The following is a 23,234-nucleotide window of genomic DNA, read 5'->3' as shown; positions in this document are numbered from 1 at the left end:
CTGTAAATATTTTATTCACGCTATTAAAAAGTGAGTCGATACGAAAAAAGAATCACCTCATATAAAAATCTCCTCGTATAAAATTTCATACAAAGACCGACAGTAATGATAAAAATATTTCACAGTCTAAATCTGAAAATATTGAATCCAAATCGTGAAAGTAAGAGTGAGAACTTTCGATAGAAATAAAAATCTGGAGCGGATAAAGAGACCAGAAATATGACGGTGATCCATCTTGGTTTTCAAATTAAAAAAAAAAAAAAAAAAAAAAAAACCGTATCGTCTGTGTAATTACGTAAAAGTGCACTTATCGCCGGAAATGAGCTACAGTGTCAACGTATCGAAATGAAACGCGAACCAATATTTCTTTTCGATAATGAGATACCTTTCTGATATAGCGATATTCGACGGTCAACACTCTGACAAGCGATACGAATGACGAAGAAATCTCGAAGAAAAAAAAAAGAAAACGTAACCGTGCGCCGGTATAGATCGCAGGACCTCGTCCTTCGAAATAACTTCGCCTTCTTTGCTCTTGAACTTGATACGAAATGGGCTAACAGCGATCAATACAAGCTTTCGGCGCTCGCGAGGCGAAGCTCCGTCTGGGTAGAGGTAACTTTCCTGAATAGAATCCACTATGGATCTCGCAAATTATTTGCCTCAATATTCTTTTTTTCTCCGATCGCATTCATTTGCGGAATAGCTGTTTTGCATACATATGTAGAAAAAAAAAAAAAGAAAATTTAATTTGTCCAATTTTTTGTATTCATCCGTAGCGAGAAAAATCTGATTAAAAAATAACAAACGTAAAAAAATATAATTGAACATATCTTTTATAATCAAGATTAATGGATTTGATAAATACGTGCGTAAAACGTGCATGGCTTTAAATATTACCTCGATAGATATAGTATAAATACAAAGGAAACTAGGTATTGTCTGTACATGCTGTAAATTGCATTGATGAGAAATATAAACGCGCGCTAAAATTGCACGTTTGTTAAAGCGACGCGGACAGCGAATTCGTGGTGCGCGGTTAACTGTGTTTCGTAAGATAAAAAAAAAAGATATTACTGTATATAAACTTAAGAAAAGATAAAAAGTTCCGTCTTCGTGCGTTGCTAATCCGCTTCCGCGATAACTGAACACGCTGGCGGCAACGATTTCGCATTGCGCCATTTACGGCAATCGCTTGTCGAGGGAACGAAACACACACGCGCGATGCCGCACCATGGTAGAATTGCACACAGTTTACCTCGGCTATCGATTAGATTCAGCCTTGTTAAACGCGCTATCTTATCGTGGACCGCGATGGGACGCGGAACGTACCGACATCAAGTCATTGTGAATCAAGGAAATCACCCGTATGAGCCAAAGTTTCCGCACGTAAAAATGCGTCGTTATATACGATTAGAAATCTTATTTCTCATTGTCATAAAGATATCAAAAAATACAGGGTTGGGAACGTTACTCTATAAAAGTAACTCGTTACCGTTACTCGTTACTGATTTTAAAAAGTAGCGCGTTACCGTTACCGTTACTTGGAAAGTAACGATTCGTTACTTTTTCGTTATATTTTTGTTTTTCGTAATGCTAAAATAAGCTAATAGATTATAAAATTATTTAATAATCAATATTAAATGTAATAATCTATGTTAGAATTAAAAACTCCAAATTAGTCTCTATATAGCAAGCGTTTCTTATATTAAATTGATTTAATGATTCTAATTATTTATGTTAATATCTTTATTTTTTAATACACTTATCTTTATAGTAATTTTAAATTGTAATTTACAAATTTCAATTTTGTCGAAAATTTTTATCAAACAATATTTTTAAATATTGATATTATTAAGAGTGTATTCCAATATTCAATGCCAGTATTTTAAAATCTATAATTTATGTTACTATAGATTTTCAGTATTGACTATCAGAATACAACCTATGATAGAAGGCTACAAAATATTTTTCAAAAAATACATCTATCTATTGAATAGATATAAGATAACAAAGAACCAAAAAATAACGATAAAAGTAACGGCTAATTCGTTACCGTTACAAACAGAAAAAAGTAACGGTCGTTACCGAAAAGAAGTAACTGTAACGGTAACGACGTTACAAGTAACGCGTTACTTCCCAACCCTGAAAAAATATGACATGATTGTATGAATAGTCGAATGACGAGAAGAAATGATACAAAATTAATAATAAAGCCGTAATATAGTAAACAAAAATTTTGTGTAATTTTATTGATAAAGAAATTAACAAAAATTTTATGGAGCTATCAGCTGACTATTGTCATAAATAAAAATGAAACAAAAAATTTTGTAAAAAAAAAAACAAACCTTTTCGATTGTTCCTGTAGAAAGGAGCTATTACAAATTTATACAAAATATATATTTTGCTATAAAATACTGAGATTATTCGATCAATAATTATTATCCAACGATAGATACAAGTTATTTGACAAATAATTATTTATCATTAAAATTCATATAGGCGACAGGCTGACACGAGTATTAACAAACTTGCGATACAATTGTCATAGCACATTTCGCGGTAATCGCATCTTGTATATACGATTAGGCAAATTGGTCGCGGAGTTGTTTATATCAAACGCGGTTAACAAAGTCGTAACGCTTTGTGATAAGATAACACGCGTGACAAGAGCGAATCTAATTGATAGCCGACGTAAAAGACGCTCTTATACTCGTTTTCTTCTCTCTCCTTGAATCGCCGCCGCATTGCCGCGAGGAACGGCTTTAATGTAAAAGCAAACGCTTCGAAGAATGTGCCTTCGTGTGGTTGTATCTCACGGCGTAAAGAGAGATTAGATTAATTATCAATAAAGCGGCGAGTTGCCGCTTTAAACACTCCGACATTTGACACGAGACGACGTAATCGTCATCTCGAGATTCAATCTCGATTCAACATATCCCGCACCGTTCAGGGTTTACTATAACGAGCAAGAACATGATGTAAGGAGTATTAACTTCTTGTAATTCAAAGAAAATTATAGGATTAAGACCAAAATTGTCTCAAGACGTTTCGCATTAATTGTACGAGATATATAAATATGAAACTGGAATTTTTGTATAGAAAATACACGTTTATTGTATGAAAATGATAAAAAATATTTTATTCCAAGTATTGCCCATTGCTAGCTATACATTTTTCCCATCTCTCTGACAATTTGTGGATGTCACGCCAAAAAAACTGTCGCTCCTTTGAGGCAAACCAGTCATCGAGCCATTTTCGTATATTTTCGTAAGAAGTGAAGTGCTGCTCAGCAAGTGCGTGTCCCATCGATGCAAATAAGTAGTAATCGGATGGAGCCAAGTCTGGTGAGTTAGCCGCATGCGAAAGTATTTCCCAACTAAACGCCTCAATCGTTTCCTTGACCGGTTTTGCTGTGTGCGATGGTGCATTATCATGAAGCAAAATCACTTTGCGTCGCCTTTTTTGATATTCTGGTCGTTTTTCACGCAAAGCTTGATTCAAATCGAGTTGTTGTTGCGTTTGAGCGTCATCCTCATCCAACAATGTTTGCAATTCGCTGTCTTCAAACTTTTTCGGTGGTCTTCCACGTTCTTCGTTACTCGCGTCAAAATCGCCACTTTTGAATTTTTTAAACCACTCAAAGCACTGTGATTTACCAAGAGCATGCTCACCGTAAGCTTCGACAAGCATTCGCGATTCCGCAGCAGTTTTCTTCAAATGGTAACGGAAAATCAATGCTGTCCGCAAATCGTAGTTTCCAGGCACAAAATTCGACATGTTCAACGCTATTAAAAACTATGCTGTTGTATGAAACTTGTATTGTTGTGAGTTGAAAATCTTTATCAGATGTCAAAAGAAAAAAATGGCGCCAATGACGCGGTTTGACGGTAACTACATTGACAGCTAGGGCCATCTATGGGCAAATTCCGGTTTCATATTTATATACCTGGTAAATTCTTTTTAAATCGTAGATAATCCTCTCTTTAGTCTTTCACGTACTTTAGGTAATTAAATATTGCATTAATCCTTATCTTAATTTTATTATCATTAAAAAATTTTTATTTACGGTGACAATGGAAAATCCCAGATCCCGGTATGTTTGGCGGTTGTGGGTCGCGATAAATATTTCCGTTAATTACGGAGCCGACAAAGCGGCTTCTCTCTCGGCTCGCTTCTACTTTATTGGAATCGGCGGGTAACGCTTTCACGGTATATTACTACTTGAGATGGGCGCGCGGCGTCGCTCGGCCTCCCCGCGGCGTAAAGTGAAATTTATCCGGCGATATCGGGGCGGCCGATCGCGAAAATCGACGCACAATACGCTTGAACGGCGGCTGTAATGACGCTCCCACGAGATTTACGGCGGTAACACGCGCTCGGTTCTACCGCTAACGCTGGCAGCGCTTACTCTATCTACTAGGGGTGTTAATGATATTACGATACACAATCCGCAAGTTATTGATGCTCTCGCCTCGATATTTCCCGCTTGATACCAAAGGCTACAAATAATTACTTTTATCAATATCGTAATATCAACGCACGTTTCGATTGCATAAGCTTATTATCGTATTACACATTGTATCAAGAATGATATCATGTTGTTGCTTTTTTAAAAACAGGATATCACTTATTTACGATGCCAGAGTTGTGAATTATCATTTCACTATTATCTTTGACGTATTTTGCCAAAAGGTAATTTAAATTTTAATTTATCCCCGTTAATTTATCATTATTTAATTGATTCCTGTTATTTTATCGTTATTGAAAAAGTTTGAAGATCTTGATCGAAAGTACTTTTTTTTAAACTGATGCAACGCGATATATGAGTATTTATCTGAAAATATCAATATCTTCTCAAATCGAATGTAAAAATCTGCATTTTAATGTGACACACGGAAAAAAAAATTTAGCTGCTGCAAATAGAAACTGCGTGCGGTAACTGGATTTCAGTCGTAATATATGGACAGTGAACATCTTAGCTGTGACAATTATTTATTAGGTGCAACAGCGAACATCTTAGCTGTGACACCTATTTATTTATTAGATGCAACAGCAAACCGTTTTGCTGCAATTTAGAAATTTATTTCGCAAATCATGATTAGCTATGGTAGCGAAATTTTTTTTTCCGCGCAATTATAGGGAACTCCGTGTTTCTAATGAAAAACTGCTTAAAAAAATATTGATGTCTCATAGTAATTCGTCTTATTTCTTGCGTCACATCCGTCCTGTGGGAAGCAATCTTTTACGACATAAACATATTATATGTAAGTACAGTTTTGCGAACGGGCCTTTCCCGTAAAAGAAAAGGAAAGATTTATCGCAACGAGCAGATTTATCGTAACATTCTACGATTATGTCGAAATTTTCTTTCGGAACAGATAAAGCGCTCGTATATACCTTCCGCAAGCGTATACGTATACGCTACGAGCCTCGACCTCGCGGGAAAGCGTCCTGGAATTTCTACACGAGAGGCGAGAAGCCGCGCGCGCTGCGACGTTATCGTCCGCCGTGTGGAGCTGTAAGCCCTGGGGAAGGAATTATTCCGCTTCGTGAAATGCCGCGATTTAGCATCGCTTACACGTATACCGGTCGCGTGGTAATCGCCACTGGTAATCGCCGCTGTTAGATACACTCGCCAGTCAACTATAATCCGATATTTTTAGTCGATACAAGCCGGTCGCCCTCGGTCAAACAAAATTCTCATACCGTACTGTCATACAAAAATAACAAGTTAATAAATAATTCAATAACAATTAAATATGATTTATTAGGCAGTTTATTCATTAATAATTTACCATTTAAATTATATGAATAATGAATAATATGGTAATAATAATGTATAATAAATTTAAATATTATTAATACATACATACAAATTTAATATTTTCAAATATATATTTTTTTCATATTATTTCTCAAGCCTAATAAATATTAGAATTTAAACTATTTGCAAAGATAAGGACTATACCCGTATTCATAGTCCGTCCTTGAGGAATAAGGATTCCTTGTTCCTCGTTCCACGTTTCATAAACTTTCCTTGACCGAACAAGGAATCTTATTGGCTCCCTTATCTCAAGGAAGGACACGAGCTTCCTTGAGGAGTGGATGCGACCTTTTTAGCAGACGATACGCAGAATATAACCAAATATAACCTCCAAAAGTTAGTTTCGTTACATTTCAATCTGTGGTTTTGTGGTTATTTGTTGTCGCGCTCTCAAACTGAAAGTGTATAAAGGAAAAAGGGATAATGGACAATGAATTTTTAAATGATTCTGACGATGGATTTGAAGACGAAAATCCAGAGAATCGGATTCTGTGGCGGATTCCGAAAAGATACATTCGCGATTGGGAAAATCCCGTGGAATTTTTTGAAGATACGAAAAAGTTTTCATATGTATTATATGAAATTAGTTGCAGGCAGCATAAAACGGTGCTGCCTCCAGTCGGTCACTAAAAATCCCTAAAATATTCCTTCCTTCTGAAAGGGAGACTCGAGGTCCATCTATGAAACAAGGTGGTCTTGCAGATTCAAGGAATCCTTCATGGAGGCTTCCTCCGTCCTTAAAATAAAAAAGGACTATGAATACGGGTATAAAGCTTCCCTAACTTCCTCAGCAGGGGACCTTTCTTAGTTATGTCATTCCTCTATTCGTATCTATTCGCGTCTAGAGCGGAAGTATAAGGAAGATACGAAATGTCATCGCTACGAGACTGAGAAATATAGAGAATATTACATTTATATTATTGAAAAAGGGGGGGGGGGGGAAGTGTCAGCTGATGCGTCGCATTCTCCGTCAGCGGCAGTACATTTAATGACGCGGCGAAAATATTATCGCGACGCCAAGTTGTCAGTGCAATACGTGCGCAAGCCGAGACATTTAACGTTCCACATGCGCGCTTGATCGTTACCCGTTAATTTATAATAATCGTTCGATAATAAAATGCCGGATAGGTCACACACGCGGGCATATCCGTGACACGGTGGGAACGATCGGTCCTTTCTCTGTCAAAGGAGCGTCTATGCGCGCGAAGAAAAAAGAAAAGGAGTAATGAGCTGTGACATTTTATAATAACAAAAAAATGAATAATTGATCTATATATTCCATAATTTAAGAAATCTTTATTTTATCGTTATATTCACGCGACCTTTAGCGTAATTTGAATTATGGATAGATATGCATATTAGGTTACACCTCACCGATGACTTTGACCTTGACATATGTTGTCAAGGACATGAGCCTGAGTAACTTTTCCTTATAACTTAACCGGCGGTCTCTTATATAGTTTCTGAGATATTTAAAGTTAACATTTGGGTAATAATATAGAGACAGGGAGACACACACCCCCGATTTCTGTAATTTTGTAAATTATTAAATAAGTAGAGAAAAATCTTCTGAATAATTCCTCGCAAGAATCTAATAGCGGACGATATTGGTTTAGAAGATATGACAAATTCAATTTTGACAATTTTAATACTTTTATTTCGGTATTATAAACTGATATTAGGAGCACTCGTGTTTATATACGTTACACTAATCTGTTTATAAGTAAATCTAAGTAAAAAAGTATTTATTTACATTATTTGAAACATAGCTACATGATTATTGATATTTTGTCAACAATCGGTTTCACACTTTCTCGCAGTTCCGTTGAAAGCTTTCAATATGCAACTACAGGAATTTCTGAGCCTCGTTGAGGATAATAATAAATTAATAGATTTTTCGACTCAGCTAAAAGTTATTCGCGCACAAATTAATTGCAGCAAATAAATAAATAAACGTTAACTTTTTTTATTATTTGTTAATTGCTTGGAATAATTATTTATTAAATGCGTAAGCGGGAAAGGGCAATTTTTGGTCATTGTGCAGAATAGGAGAGGCAGCAAAATCCACCCCACAATTGTTGCATGGATGAAAAAGTATATGCGTGGACGCAGTAAGTTCCGCCCCCCTATGGGGGGGGGGAGGGGCTCCAATTCCGGAAGATATAACCTAATCCAAACCTATTTCTGATTTAAAACTAAAATTTGGTTTGGGTTAGGTTATTTCTTCCGAAAGTGAAGTCCCTCCGTAGGGGGGAGGGGGAAAGGACGGGGATCCACTGTATGCGCGCATATACTTTACAAAGCAAAGCAAAGTCCGCCCAGACAATAGTTGGGTGGGTGGGAAAGTATATGCGTAGACGCAATGGGCTCTACTATAAAAGATAGGGTTGCACGAGATACCAAGACTAGTTTTGGTCTTGTCTTGATCTAGTCTTGAATTTCGAGACAAGATCAAGACAAGATTTTAAATTACTTATCAAGACAATACCAAAACAAATTATCAAGATTCTTGATTTTATCGAGAAGTCTTGGTTTTTAAAAAAAGTTATCTAATTGTTCCCGATCTCTGAACGGAGATTTTAATTAATATGGAAACAGGCGAGAAAGACAAAAAGTTTTATTTATTGTTAGTAAATAAAAACATTTATAAATTTAAAAACTTTAAAAAATTTAAATTTAAAGAGCCTGCGCACCATTATCATTACACACTTTAATGTGACATAAAAATAGCGCAAATTCATTACTTTATATTACTTAACTTATAAAGTTTAATTTCAATACTTACGTTTAAAAATATATCTATCGTTTTTTGTTTTTCTGACAATACTTTATTTTTCATTGCTTTTAATCCAAATAAATCTTCATATACTTTTTTACGATCTTTCTCCAAATGTTTTTTTTAATCCAGTAGCGTTACAATTTTTCATTTTTATTTCTTTAGTGACATTTTCTTTTTGACATAATAAACATACGCCGATTTTTTCATTGTTTCTCGTTTCATACTTAAAATAAGTTTTCTATGTGCATTGTTTAACTGCACTTGCTTCCGAACTTTCATTATCACTTTCGGAAATGTTTGCATGTTTAGCGGAAGAACTTGGTTTTCGTTTTTAGACTGCGTCTGCACAATCGAGACGTGAGCATACGCGGTAAAGAAGAAACGAAAATCGTGCTCGGCGCTTCGGATAACAGAAGAAATCAGATGTACTTACTATTTTCTGTTTTTTATCAAGCTGACAAATAATTTAGCGTTAAATAAAAACTGTTAATAAAAATCAAGGCAAGACAAGGCAAGACAAGATCTTTGATACAAAAATCCTCTCGAGACCAAGACAAGATTAAAATTTTCAAGACCAATACAATATTTTTGCGAATATTGTCTTGTCTTTGGTCTCGTGCAACCCTAATAAAAGAACTAGACACATATGTTCGCGTTGAATCTCGCTTTGCGTGGAAAGTAAAAAAACCCAAAGAGCTTCGTCTCTGAAAATGTAAAAAAAACATTTTTTTCACGTCCGATTTACGTAAATACAATACGTAAACAACCTTTATTTTTCTTTATTTTATAATAAAAAAATCATTAAAAATGTGAAATCGTAACTTTAAATGTCTCAGAAACTATAAGAGATCGCCGGTTAAGTTATAAGAAAAAGTTACTCAGGGTCATGTCCTTGACAACATATGTCAAGGTCAAAGTCATCGGTGAGGTGTAACCTAATATGCATATTTACCGAATTATGAGTTTGTCGTTGCACTACGCGAAAATTCAAAGTGTAATAAATTATTAAAATTAAAATTAATGATTGAAATAAATCAGTATCAATACTATATAAATTGATTATAATTATGAGATATGAAGTTCGGTTTAAAATTTAAAGCATATTGCGCGATTATATGTTAACTATTGCAGAAACCATTCGTTTCCTAATTATTTTTAGCGATATCGTCGTCGTCAAATCGTTGCGGTTATCAATATCGCAGTATCGAATGCGTAAAACTATCGATAGTTGATTAGATTTAAGTATCTCGCAACACTCGTTCTCCTATTCTCAATCGCGCGATATTCACGGCTCGACATACGATTTGGGACCGCCATAAATACGCCCGGATATGCACCGAAGGGTGCGAGCTATTTTCATAGCCGCGGCACGTTTACGATCGCTGTTGGCGATGACACGCGACGAAACGTGCCATTGAAATACATTCGAGGCCACCGAGATTTAATCGACGAGGCATCGAGCAGAATCGGCGCCGCGAATCGCTGAGAAATTGCGAGAAGCATCGTAAACAAAAGTGATCGCAAGTGATCGTTATTAGAAAGAAAGCGTTTCGTATGCTTCTCGAAGCATACGAATTCGGAAAAGTTGAAACAAACAGCTAAATAAAAGCATTCTTTCTCGCGAGAGTTGCGCGAGAGCTAAGACAGCTCTAAGCAACACAAGATCGTATACATTTTCACTCACCAACTCGTGGAGGGTCTTGAGATCGTTCGTGACGATCTGCGGCTGCGGTCCGTATATGAGACACGGCTCTTCCTCGTACTCGTCGTCGCTCTCCTCGTTGTCGGCGCCATTCGCCGCCTTGTTCTCGGCGGCGATCTCGCGATCGATCTGCCTCTCCATCTGGACCAGCAACGGCGCGAGCATGCCGAACTTGGCACCGCGACGCGCCACCTCCAGCAGGCATAATATCACGTGTCGCTCGTTCTTACGCATTATCAGGTCCTCGGTCTCGAAGAGCAGGCACTCGATGATGCTAAGACTGTTGCGGCACCAGTCGATGAAGTTTGAGACGTTGTCGCGGGCGAAGAAAGTGCCGGCTTTGGCGTTTGGCAGGTAAGGCACATCACCTACCTGGCTCATCGGCAGCGCCAGGGAGGTTATCGAGCGTGTCATCGGCATTTTGCGGGCCTGACGTCGCGCCACGTAGTCGCCCGCGTATTTTCGCACGTTGTTCGCATGCTGCAAATGGAAGAAGAAATCACTCTGGTCAGTGCATCATCTCCGGCGCGGAAGTACAAGTATAATTTACAGCCGCGAAACCGGTAAAGGGAAAGCAAATTGCGCCTGTTTGCCAATTCCAATAATCTAAGAGACGTATAATATAATTATAAAAAAAAATGTTTTTTAATTTTTATAAATTTCATAAAATAGATTTTCTATACTCTATTTCTATTCATTGCTGTTTCATCCGGTATATCGTAATTCGCGGCATTTTGTAAATTACAATTTATAATAATAACGATTTAAATGTATATATCGTATAGTCCACGTGTACATCAATGTTTCGTGACGTTTATAACAAACGTCGATACTTTATATCCGACGCTTAGAGAGAATACATGTGTACGTTATAAATATACGCGATATTTCATTTCACGTCATTCAACACTTTCCCACACACCGCTGTCCCCTCTTACATCGTCGTGCGCACACATACGTTATTCAGATACGAGACTCGACGCGGCATCAAAATCCTGGATTTACCGCGAGTTGAAATGGCAGATGGCATCTGATGACCGTCATCCGTCCAGAAAAAACGTTTTAATGCAATGTCACGCTATTGATTCAGATGAGTGCGCCGCTTAAGAGAGAGATTCGAGATGCGTACACCCTCGTATGACAAAGATCAACGGGGGATATATTTTGCCGGCTCGAAACCGATAATGGACAATAAGGGATATTTCGTCTAATCGCGTAGTTCGCAATGTGAATTAAATGGAAATGACACGTTTCTTTTGAATTTCTACAAAAATTTGATATAAATCGCAGTTTGAGATACTATTACAAATTTTACCTAAAATTCTTCTCACGTTCCTCTTTCAATTAATTTTTGACCTAAATAATATTTAAAATCTACATATAGTATCAAAATAAGAGAGAAAGGATACAATAGATTGAACGAAGAAGCTATAGATCCCTTTCGTCCAATTTGACCACGGTCATCAAGATACATATATCACTGGCGGTAGTACTATTTCATCCCTTCAATCCCTTCCTGTTTGTTCAGACCTCGTTTTTCGCCCAACATCTGCTCAAACGATCCGCGCTAGTTTAACTGGGTGCTCGTTTTAATGACAGTGCGTTGAACCTATATGCTGCTCAAACAGAGTTGATGCGAGATGACTCGTCGGGAGGATATTTGGGTTAACATTGGAAAAGGAAGCTGCCACGCGGTACGACCCGGAACAGTCGGCCCGTTAGAAGGTCACCGATGTTTAAATAAAATCGTATTTCGTCTGAGCAAACATCGCGCCGTACGTGCAACGTTCGTTGTTAGCTCGTTAGTGCGACGCATCAAATTTCGATGTCACATATAGTCGGGGAGAGGGTCTCGTTACTTATAATTCTTATTCTTTACCCACAGCTTCATTGTCGGACAATTTAGAAAAAATTAAGAATTGAAAGAAGGTTGATCATTAACTCTCTTTCGGATAATAAAATTAGGAAAGCTAGATATAATAAGAAATACAAGGATTTGGAAATAAGGTTGGAAGGGCCAATGTGTTTAAGGGAAGGAAATGTTGATATAGGAAATTTGGGCGACAGCGTAAGGGCTTTATTAAGGTTAACGTGCGGAAACATGGAGGATAGAAATAAATATTGGTTAGGAAGCGTATGCCTGTGTATTTTGCGGTATAGGCGAAGATTGTATAAGTCATTATTTTAAAGATTGTGATGTAACTAAAAGTTGGTTCATAGAAATAATAGGTAAGGATGGGAATGAAGTAGAGGAAAAATTGTGAAACGATGTGTTAGATGATGCGAAAGGAAGGTTATTAAGGAAAATTTGGAAGGAGAAGGAGAAGGTTATAAGAAAAAATAGGAATATAAGGTAGTTATATGATGGGTATGTATGAGAGAATGAGAAAGGTATGTGAGTTATAGGTATTGTGTAAAACCAAGTCCACTTCTTGGCGTTAAACTGAAGTTAAATAAAGATTATATGGTATTAACCCTCTTCCCCCCCCCTCCCTCCCTCCCTCCCTCCCACCAATCTTATCTTTATAAGATATTTTATGTAATATCTACGGAAATGTTGACAACAATCCTGCATTTCACATTGTTCGCGATGCTTAAATTTTTATTTCTCTATTACCTGAGGGAAAAAAAGGATCACTGAGAATAATTCAGAAAATGGCCCTAAAGATTTACAAGCATAATAGCCGATTGTATCACAGAGCTTTGCTCTTCTGCTCTAATAGCCGATTAATCGCGTCATAAAACTCTCAAGTTGTTGCATTGAGCGGCGGCTATTCTAATCTCAACGCATCCTTAATGCAGACTCCGAAATCGAGCTTTCTACGAGAGACTTCATCGGTCCAACAGAACGAACGACGCACGATTCTTTTTAGGGCTCCCGAGAAAATATACATCTCGTCTACGCATGGACTCCATAAGGCCGCCGGGGCTGTTTACGCTCGCACTCCCAGACGCATGCTCGTAAAAATCATATCTAACGGCATCCGGTTATCTCGTCGGCTCCTTTCGATACCTCCCGAGGGATAATACAAGAGATTAGACGAGTCTGCCAACAGGCAGTCACAACTAAACGCGAGCGACGACGATAATGACGATTCAACGAACTGGGGAGCGTTTTGTCGAGAACTCTTAAAACTGATGGAGAAAATTCTTTCTTCATCGAGAGATAAATAAAAAAAATAAAAATAACGAAATCGGCACGAATTCAATAACAAAAATAATATACCAATGCATTTTTTTTTTTTCATTACTATAATACCTATATTCAAGAAGGAAAATAAGTTGTTATATGCTATGTTACATTATTTATCTTCGATCACTTGTATAATGGCGAACCAAAAAGTTAAAAAAAAGAAAAAGAAAATTTAAGCAGCATCCTAATTTTCTCTTTAACAAGATAATTTTATTCGATTTCTTGAACATTGAAAAGTGACTTTTATTAATGATCGTCTCATTAATACATTATGCTTATCTCCTACCGAACAACATTGGCGATACTTTTTTCAAGATTAAATTAGAGCGAATCAATCAGGCGATTATCTCTTGATATAATGCGTTGAGCATCACTGCACGCGAGAGGAAGAGCCGCGCTTATAAAAGACGAGAAGCGGCACATATGGTAATACGGTTGGCAGATGAAGCGACAGCAGGATGTCACATTACATGGCCCCTGACTCCCCCCCTCGCTATGGTCGTCGTCGCTTACCACTACGAACGAATGTGCCTAATGAAAATGGCCGTTGCACATTCTACGTTTACAAATTGGAGCGTTTGCGAGACGTTTCATCGGGCCCGAGGGGAGGGGGGGGGGAAGGGGAAAGCTTAATGCGTACGAGTTAAGTGTAATGCTGGCACGATATGGAAGAGAAGCAATAAGACGTAACCAACGAGAGCGCAAGTAACCATTACTCATAACCGTGTAACTTAATTTAGTTTCTGGGGCCGAGCTTACTGCGATAAACCATTATTGAAATTTATGAGTAATATTTGCGACGCTGATGAATGCGCGTTATTAAAAGCACACGAGCACGTATGGCAAGATTTAATCTAATTAAAATTATTATATCTATTCGTTTAAATAAATGACGTCGCGATATAAGGGTGCTGTCGATTAATAATAATAAAAATTTTATAAATTCATCTTCCTATACCGTCGTATGTCAACGAAAATGACAGGGTACGTTGTTAAGGAGCGATTTTATTGGCCGAGAGAATAATACGCATCGTATACGCAATTGACGCACGTACGCATTTTACAACGCAATGTAATTTAAAATTCCCGCACAATCCATCGTGCAAAGTTAATTATTATATTGGGTGATTGCATAAGTTCGTGCCCGATTTAAATATAAACTTCAATAGATTATATTTTAGAGATAACATTTTTATTAATCAATTATATAGTCTCCATTCTCTTCTACAATGCTTTTCCAACGATCTATAAGCTTGTCGATTCCATTTTTGAAGAAAGAACTTGGTTTTTCTTGAAAAAAGTTTGTAAGGTGGTTTTCGACAGCTTCCTCGGAATTGAGATTCTTGCCGTTTAAACTATTCTGCAAAGACCGGAACGGATAAAAATCTGAAGGCGCAATATCTGGAGAATATGGCGGGTGCTGCAGAATTTCCCATTGCAACTCCTGCAGTTTTCCTGCAGCTTATTCCTTTCAGTCAGGAGATGCGGCACCCACGTATCAAGCTTGGAAATGTATCCAAGCTTTTTTAAATGACGAGAAGCGGTTGAATTATCGATGTTCAGCCTCTCAGCAATATCCTCGGTTGTAATCCTTGGGTTTCTTTCCACTAAGGCATGCACAATGTCATCATCGATGCCAGAAAGCCGTCCAGAGCGGGGTTGATCCTCCATGTTGAAATCACCATTTCGAAATCTGCCAAACCACTTTTTGACTGTTCGGAGAGCAGGAGCGCGGTCCAAATAAACGCTTTAAATATTTTTTTTGTGCAATCCCAACACTCACGTCTTTCCGAAATTCATATAGCATTACATGCCGCAAATGCACCTTTCGTTCTCCATTTTTAATGATTTCTCTTATGCACAAATGGACTTATTTGAACAATGTCTGACGCTAAATTGACATAAGACAACGTCATCTATCCGATGTAAGCAACAATTACCACACGAAAACAATAGAACTCCGCCATGCAGCAACTTAATGCCATCTATGAAAATCGGGCACGAACTTATGCAATCATCCAATACTTTCTAATGTGTCATTCTCTTAAAGCTGTGGAGAGACTCTTTGCACGGTAGAAACGCCAAGAGATTCCACGCTAAAATTGTTCGCGATCCTGTCGTTCTTGTCCCCGCTAGAGGTTAATAAACCTCGACCGCGCGTTTGTGCTCCTAACCAGTAAAAGACCTCGGCCGGCACAAAAGCGTCGTGAATCACGGCGTGTTCTACACGCGCGTTTTGTACGAGATACCTTCCAAAGCGTCGCACGCGCGCGAACAAGTATGTAAAATCGTGCGAACGTGCTCGCAGTATCTTTATGTAGTCACAGTCAACGGACACGTCAACGACAAAGTACATCCCAGGAAGTGATTTGCGTGTCATCGTTAAGGCGCGCGAACGTGATGAATTGACGTTAAACGTTCCGCGTAATGAATATTAATAATTTTGAGTGAAACTAGTAACAATAAAAACGGAAAGAAAGATATTTTACAATTTTTATAAAAATAATCTGTTAAACGGTCTTCTTTATATGTTTCTAAACGCGTTGATATAATGATAATGTTACTATAATGATGATGCGATCTGGAATGAAGTACCGGTGTATTCGTAAACAGTAAATTTATCACGGAAAGCCTATCGGCATTCATTACGAGAGAAGGAATATCTTTCATAATTGTCCTGAATTGCTTTATAGACGACTTAACGTCTATTAACCGATGATCGATGGCGAGAGAGAATATCTACAACTATTATCTCAATGAGTTATTATCCTGTTATCATCATCTATACCGTAATTTGTCTAACAGTTATTTCGAAGGTCGTAAATAGGAGCGAATCTCGTTTCAACGTGTCATTTTATATCTTGCTTTAAGAATAATTATGTCGAATTCTAATTATCTCATATGATATTTTATACGATTTCTAAGAGAAAATATTTATCGTATAATTATAATGCTATTTACATAAAATATTCTGCATCACATTATTCCATCGATCTATTTTATTATGACATTTTGCGCTCCTAGAAAACAGGCTTCGCCGCCTATGAGATAATCTATACAAAAAGGTACAATGAACCTTTTGGAGACGCGACCAGTTACGTCAACGGACGTCGACGTTGGTATTAGAATGCGCGTCAGGACTATATAAAGGCGATTCCCGAAGTAAGGTCCTAGACCGCCCGTCTTGTGGTCGTCGACGTCGCGTCGTGGCGCCCGCTCGATTTTTCCTCCATCTATTTCCGTCCGTTGTTTTTACAACGCACACCCCTTGCAACGCAGGTTTCGGAAGCGCTGGCGCGCGGTGGTCACGGTATATATATTTAGATAGAGAAGGATGAGAGAGAATAGGGCCACCCCCGTGCACTCCGATTCCGAGAAATTATGAAAAAAGCGTCCGGCTGCTGCCATTCCCCGGTCCATGAGACAAAAGGAACCAGTCGGCTTGCAGTTCCCATTTCTTGCGCTCGAATGCATCGGGTAATCCGTGCAATGTTTCACGACAAAGTCAAAAGATTTTCTATATTTCAGAGATGGTCCATTCTAAGAAATATGAAACGCCCCGTTTTAATTAACTCTCAAATTCACCGATATAAAACTCTTCATTTTCTTCATAATTTACAGTTATTTATCGATTTCTCTTAAAAACTTCTCACAGTTTTCTAATATTATTTACATCCGACATATCCTTTTTATATTTTATATTTTATATCTTATTATTTACTAGATTATTGTATTTATATATATTTTTTAAATCAATATATTTATACGGATAATAATTTTGAAATCATGGTACTCTCGATTGTAAGCTAACATAGACTTGTGTGAATGGTCCTTCCTACTGTCGTTTCCGAACGCAGATAAAGGAATAGGAGGCTAGATAAAGGAATAGGAACTCTCAATAGAAATGCTAATGGAAGGCGGCAGGAAACGCTCTTGACCTCGCATGCGTAATGTGTTTCTTTGGTGTAAAATACGCAGAAACTGATATACTAGCAACGCATTTCATTTTTACGACCGACCTTCCAAAAAGGATAATCAGTCTGCAAGGACGTGCCTGTGGTTATTTTTCACATATGCATATTTTATAAGACTCGTATAGACATTCACCTTTAAAGTGCCATACGAACATATAAAAATAGATCTTAATTTAATTCACGTCAAGGCAGATTGATATTTCTCTACTTCTTCCTATTTCTCCCCCGTGCCATTGACAATTTTATTAAGTGTAGTTACTTTCTCTTAAAAAAAAAAGAGGAATATTGGATTAATTATAAAAAAATAATTAATTCGGATGTTGACACACTTTATAATTATAAGATAATGAAAATTACGAGAATTTATTTAATAGAAACGGAATAGAGATTCATTCTTTTACGCTTTTCTACATTTCGCGACGTCATCGAACGGTACCAGTCATCATGCCATTTACGATAATTCAACGACGGCATCGGGTTTCATCAGCTTTCCATTCGATTTCAATTAACTGCAAGAAATTTCAAGGCCGCCGACCTTGTTTCCACTTCCTTCTAATTGCTTTTTATATTTATGTTACGATTTACGCATTTGTATTTTCTACCGCGATTTCGATCAATATAAATTGACAAATATGAATTTTCTTCGATTTTATTATCGTTAAAATAACGTAAAACATAAAAGTTTTCTTAAATTAATTATTGTGCATATGTATTATTATTTCGTTCATACCAATGAAATTTTTTACTCGATCAATTTTTAGCATAATTCCGATTATTTTTCGATATAGCTACAAACTTTTTTATTTTGATACAAAACTATTTCTGTAAGAAAGTTCAATTTAACCGTTAAAATTATATTAAAATCCTTCGATATATCATTAAGACCTATAATTTCCGTTCGATTTCAATTAACTGCAAGAAATTTTAAGGCCACCGACCTTGTTTTCACTTCCTTCTAATTGCTTTTTATATTTATGTTACGATTTACGCATTTGTATTTTCTACCGCGATTTCGATCAATATAAATTGACAAATATGAATTTTCTTCGATTTTATTATCGTTAAAATAACGTAAAACATAAAAGTTTTCTTAAATTAATTATTGTGCATATGTATTATTATTTCGTTCATACCAATGAAATTTTTTACACGATCAATTTTTAGCATAATTCCGATTATTTTTCAATATAGCTACAAACTTTTTTATTTTGATACAAAACTATTTCTGTAAGAAAGTTCAATTTAACCGTTAAAATTATATTAAAATCCTTCGATTTATCATTAAGACCTATAATTTCCATTCGATTTCAATTAACTGCTAGAAATTTCAAGGCCGCCGAACTTGTTTTCACTTCCTTCTAATTGCTTTTTATATTTATGTTACGATTTACGCATTTGTATTTTCTACCGCGATTTCGATCAATATAAATTGACAAATATGAATTTTCTTCGATTTTATTATCGTTAAAGTAACGTAAAACATAAAAGTTTTCTTAAATTAATTATTGTGCATATGTATTATTATTTCGTTCATACCACTGAAATTTTTTACTCCATCAATTTTTAGCATAATTCCGATTATTTTTCGATATAGCTACAAACTTTTTTATTTTGATACAAAATTATTTCTGTAAGAAAGTTCAATTTAACCGTTAAAATTATATTAAAATCCTTCGATTTATCATTAAGACCTATAATTTCCATTCGATTTCAATTAACTGCTAGAAATTTCAAGGCCGCCGAACTTGTTTTCACTTCCTTCTAATTGCTTTTTATATTTATGTTACGATTTACGCATTTGTATTTTCTACCGCGATTTCGATCAATATAAATTGACAAATATGAATTTTCTTCGATTTTATTATCGTTAAAGTAACGTAAAACATAAAAGTTTTCTTAAATTAATTATTGTGCATATGTATTATTATTTCGTTCATACCACTGAAATTTTTTACTCCATCAATTTTTAGCATAATTCCGATTATTTTTCGATATAGCTACAAACTTTTTTATTTTGATACAAAATTATTTCTGTAAGAAAGTTCAATTTAACCGTTAAAATTATATTAAAATCCTTCGATTTATCATTAAGACCTATAATTTCCATTCGATTTCAATTAACTGCTAGAAATTTCAAGGCCGCCGAGATCTTGTTTCCACTTCCTTCTAATTGTTTTTTATATTTATGTTACGATTTACGCATTTGTATTTTCTACCGCGATTTCGATCAATATAAATTGACAAATATGAATTTTCTTCGATTTTATTATCGTTAAAGTAACGTAAAACATAAAAGTTTTCTTAAATTAATTATTGTGCATATGTATTATTATTTCGTTCATACCACTGAAATTTTTTACTCCATCAATTTTTAGCATAATTCCGATTATTTTTCGATATAGCTACAAACTTTTTTATTTTGATACAAAATTATTTCTGTAAGAAAGTTCAATTTAACCGTTAAAATTATATTAAAATCCTTCGATTTATCATTAAGACCTATAATTTCCATTCGATTTCAATTAACTGCTAGAAATTTCAAGGCCGCCGAGATCTTGTTTCCACTTCCTTCTAATTGTTTTTTATATTTATGTTACGATTTACGCATTTGTATTTTCTACCGCGATTTCGATCAATATAAATTGACAAATATGAATTTTCTTCGATTTTATTATCGTTAAAATAACCTAAAACATAAACGTTTTCTTAAATTAATTATTGTGCATATGTATTATTATTTCGTTCATACCAATGAAATTTTTTACTCGATCAATTTTTAGCATAATTCCGATTATTTTTCAATATAGCTACAAACTTTTTTATTTTGATACAAAACTATTTCTGTAAGAAAGTTCAATTTAACCGTTAAAATTATATTAAAATCCTTCGATATATCATTAAGAGCTATAAGATTCAAATTATGATACAAAATTTATCCTTTTTCATCTAGCGAGGAAGGAGGATTAAATCGATCATGCGTATGATCGATCGCACGTACGACACAAAAATTGCCGATTGGATTTGCATTTATCATAATGTGATCGATAACGCCAACTCACTCGAAGGAAATTGTCGATCCTATTCGCGTTTAATAGCGCTTTGAGATAATTGATAGATTCACAGATAAACTCAGTTAACGAGCGACTCGTCGCCGAGAGGTAACTCGCTCTGCCACGCGCGTCAGAAAAGTCGACGGACAATCGTGTTGTCGGGAAAGCCGGGCTCGTAATTCTCCCATTAATTGGCTCATTAATGTGACCAGCTTCCTCGGATCCCCCGGGATCGACCTCGATCGCGCGCGATCTCTTTTGGCCGCAGATCCAGTTAACAAGTAAATCCCATTTAAAAACATTGTTTCAAAATTGTTTCTTACAAAAATATTGTCTACACATTCGCGACGCACGGCTTCCATAACAGAAAAGATTGTACAATTATAAAAAATAAATATACTAAAAGCGATTACGCATTAGAGTCAGCATAATTTTCATGACAAGTTTTAAACAATGTATTTTTCACGTAAAATCAACAACCCAAACATTTTAGTTTTAATTAATATCTGCATAATGTGTACGAAAATGATATTTTTATTTATGAAAAAAGTTTTATTATCTTAAATTATGGGATGTCCTAATGGCTATTATTCACTCTCACGATACAGTATTGCTTGTCCAAATGAGTCTTAAACTGTCTCATTTTAAATAAGCTTTAAGGTCTGCAAGGGGCGCCATAAATTCTAATTCCGAACGAGAGAGGAGCGAGAGAGAAAAAGCAGATAGCGACAATTGCGGTTAATTAATCGCGCACTCGCGAATTCGCCTGGAATTCCACGACATAATCCAGGATTCGCGATATAAGAACACTCTTCTATTTATGTAAAGATATCTATGGGATTACCATTGAAATGACATCGCGACGTGCGCGAAGCTACTTCGACTCGGCGTCCTTGCGAGAAGAAAATCGCAAAGTCTTTACTGGATTCGCGCCCTATAAATAACTACTTTTCAAAAATAGCATGGACGATTATATGTACTATTTTTAAGAATATAAAAATTTCAAAATTACTCATATAATAAAGTTTCTCATATAAAAAATAAATGAAAGAGATTAAAAGTTAAAAAATCTTAAAAAATGTACGTAAGACGGTGATTGAATTATTTTTATTAAATGACTGCAGCATAATTGAAGAGTTAATACTTTTTTGGATCGATATTATGCACGGTGGCACCGTGTGCTCGAAGATAGTGCCAGCCGACTTCTATATAAGGCCTACCATCGAGGCGCCCGGTATTTGTCATTTCCGACAGGAAAGGCCGTGCGCCGTCGCTCTTGGCTTCTTTCGGGATATCGTGATTAATATGGAGTGCCTGTCGACCTTTAACCGCATGACAAGTACCATTCTCCAATTTATTTAAAAAAACGCTTTTCATGAACCTGCTTCAAAGCTTCCTTTTAAGTGTCAAAGAATACACATTTTAACAGATTTATTTTTGGATGATCGAACGAAAAATATCTTTAAATTGATTGCAAAACTAAATTATTATTACTATAAATTAATCACTACTCACAAAAATCAATGATCGAAATGTAAATAATTGATGGTAAATGCGCATCATTTTTATGAGGATCCATTCTCGATTTAAAAATTTATAATTTCTCAAAAAATAAATCTGTACTGTAATAAATCTGTAATCTATCGCCTACTAAAATTTTAATTCTAAATATAAATCCGCTATAAAATTATTATTAGGTGTACAACTTTGCTTCCGCCGTTTTTTTCCCGAAATTCGAGGCTTTATTGCAAAAAACTGGTTATACATTTATGATTCAAAGTATTGTCCACTCCCAATGATCGTGCCAATTCTTTTTGACTTTGACTCGAGTCTTCATTAAGTAATGCCTCCAATTCTGTATCTTCGAAAACCTTCTCTCTTCCACCGCTATGCCGGTCTTCGACGTGAAAATCACCGTTCTTGAAGCGTTGAAACCACTCACGACACGTTTTTTCACTAATAGCGGCTTCACCATAAGTATTTGAGAGCATTCGATGAGCCTCAGCCGCAGATTTCTTCATATTGAAGCAGAAAATTAAAACCTCCCGCAAATGACGAGAATTTGGCTCGTAAACTGACATTTTCAATCGAGAATAACTTTATGACGCAGACACAAATCGACTAATGTTTCTATGGGATTATGTTGACAGATGCCCAAGTTTATCGCATGACGTCTATGATCTATTTATTTCGACCACTACTTACCGCTAAAGCCATCTATAGGAAAACGGCGGAAGCAAAGTTGTACACCTAATACTATATTTTTCCTCAAAACCGTTACCATGTGAAAATTATAAATAATTCATCATTTGAATATGCAAAAATCATATTTCTATGCTTTCGGTACAAAGATATATAAAACGTTATGTAACATTATCTTTAATCAATTAAATGCAATGAACAATTTTCAAGGAACCGACTTTTTATTTAACGTCTAATAAATTAATATTCGCGAAAATAATACCGGAATGTTAAAATTATTATTAAAAGATTATTCAAAGAAAATGTATACAGAATTGCCAAATATGGTTCGATATTTCTCTCATCGCTGCATTTTGTCTACGTTAGGTCTGCGATGCATATTGCATGCAGATGTGTCGGCGCGCTTCCCTCACCGGACATAAACGGAGCAAAAAAAAAAAAAAAAAAAAAAAAAAAAAAAAAAAAAAAAAAAAATCACTGTCTGTAAAAACCGCCGCAAACGATAGA

General features: G+C 35.9%; 1 protein-coding gene across 1 annotated transcript in view; it reads right to left on the bottom strand.

Annotated features, from left to right (window-relative positions):
* The window catches only part of LOC138940121 (GAS2-like protein pickled eggs), an 86,081-nt gene that overhangs the window by 43,526 nt on the left and 19,321 nt on the right, over nt 1–23,234 (bottom strand). Inside the window, exon 3 of the mRNA XM_070308667.1 lies at nt 10,291–10,788. Coding sequence (XP_070164768.1) covers nt 10,291–10,788 — 498 coding nt within the window. The remainder of the gene's footprint in view (nt 1–10,290; nt 10,789–23,234) is intronic.

Source organism: Polyergus mexicanus, unplaced genomic scaffold (genome assembly GCF_030449975.1).
Source record: "Polyergus mexicanus isolate NDT 795.1 unplaced genomic scaffold, iyPolMexi1.0 SCAF_16, whole genome shotgun sequence".
NCBI classification, from domain to species: Eukaryota; Metazoa; Arthropoda; class Insecta; order Hymenoptera; family Formicidae; genus Polyergus; species Polyergus mexicanus.
This window is presented reverse-complemented; position numbering and strand designations above follow the sequence as displayed.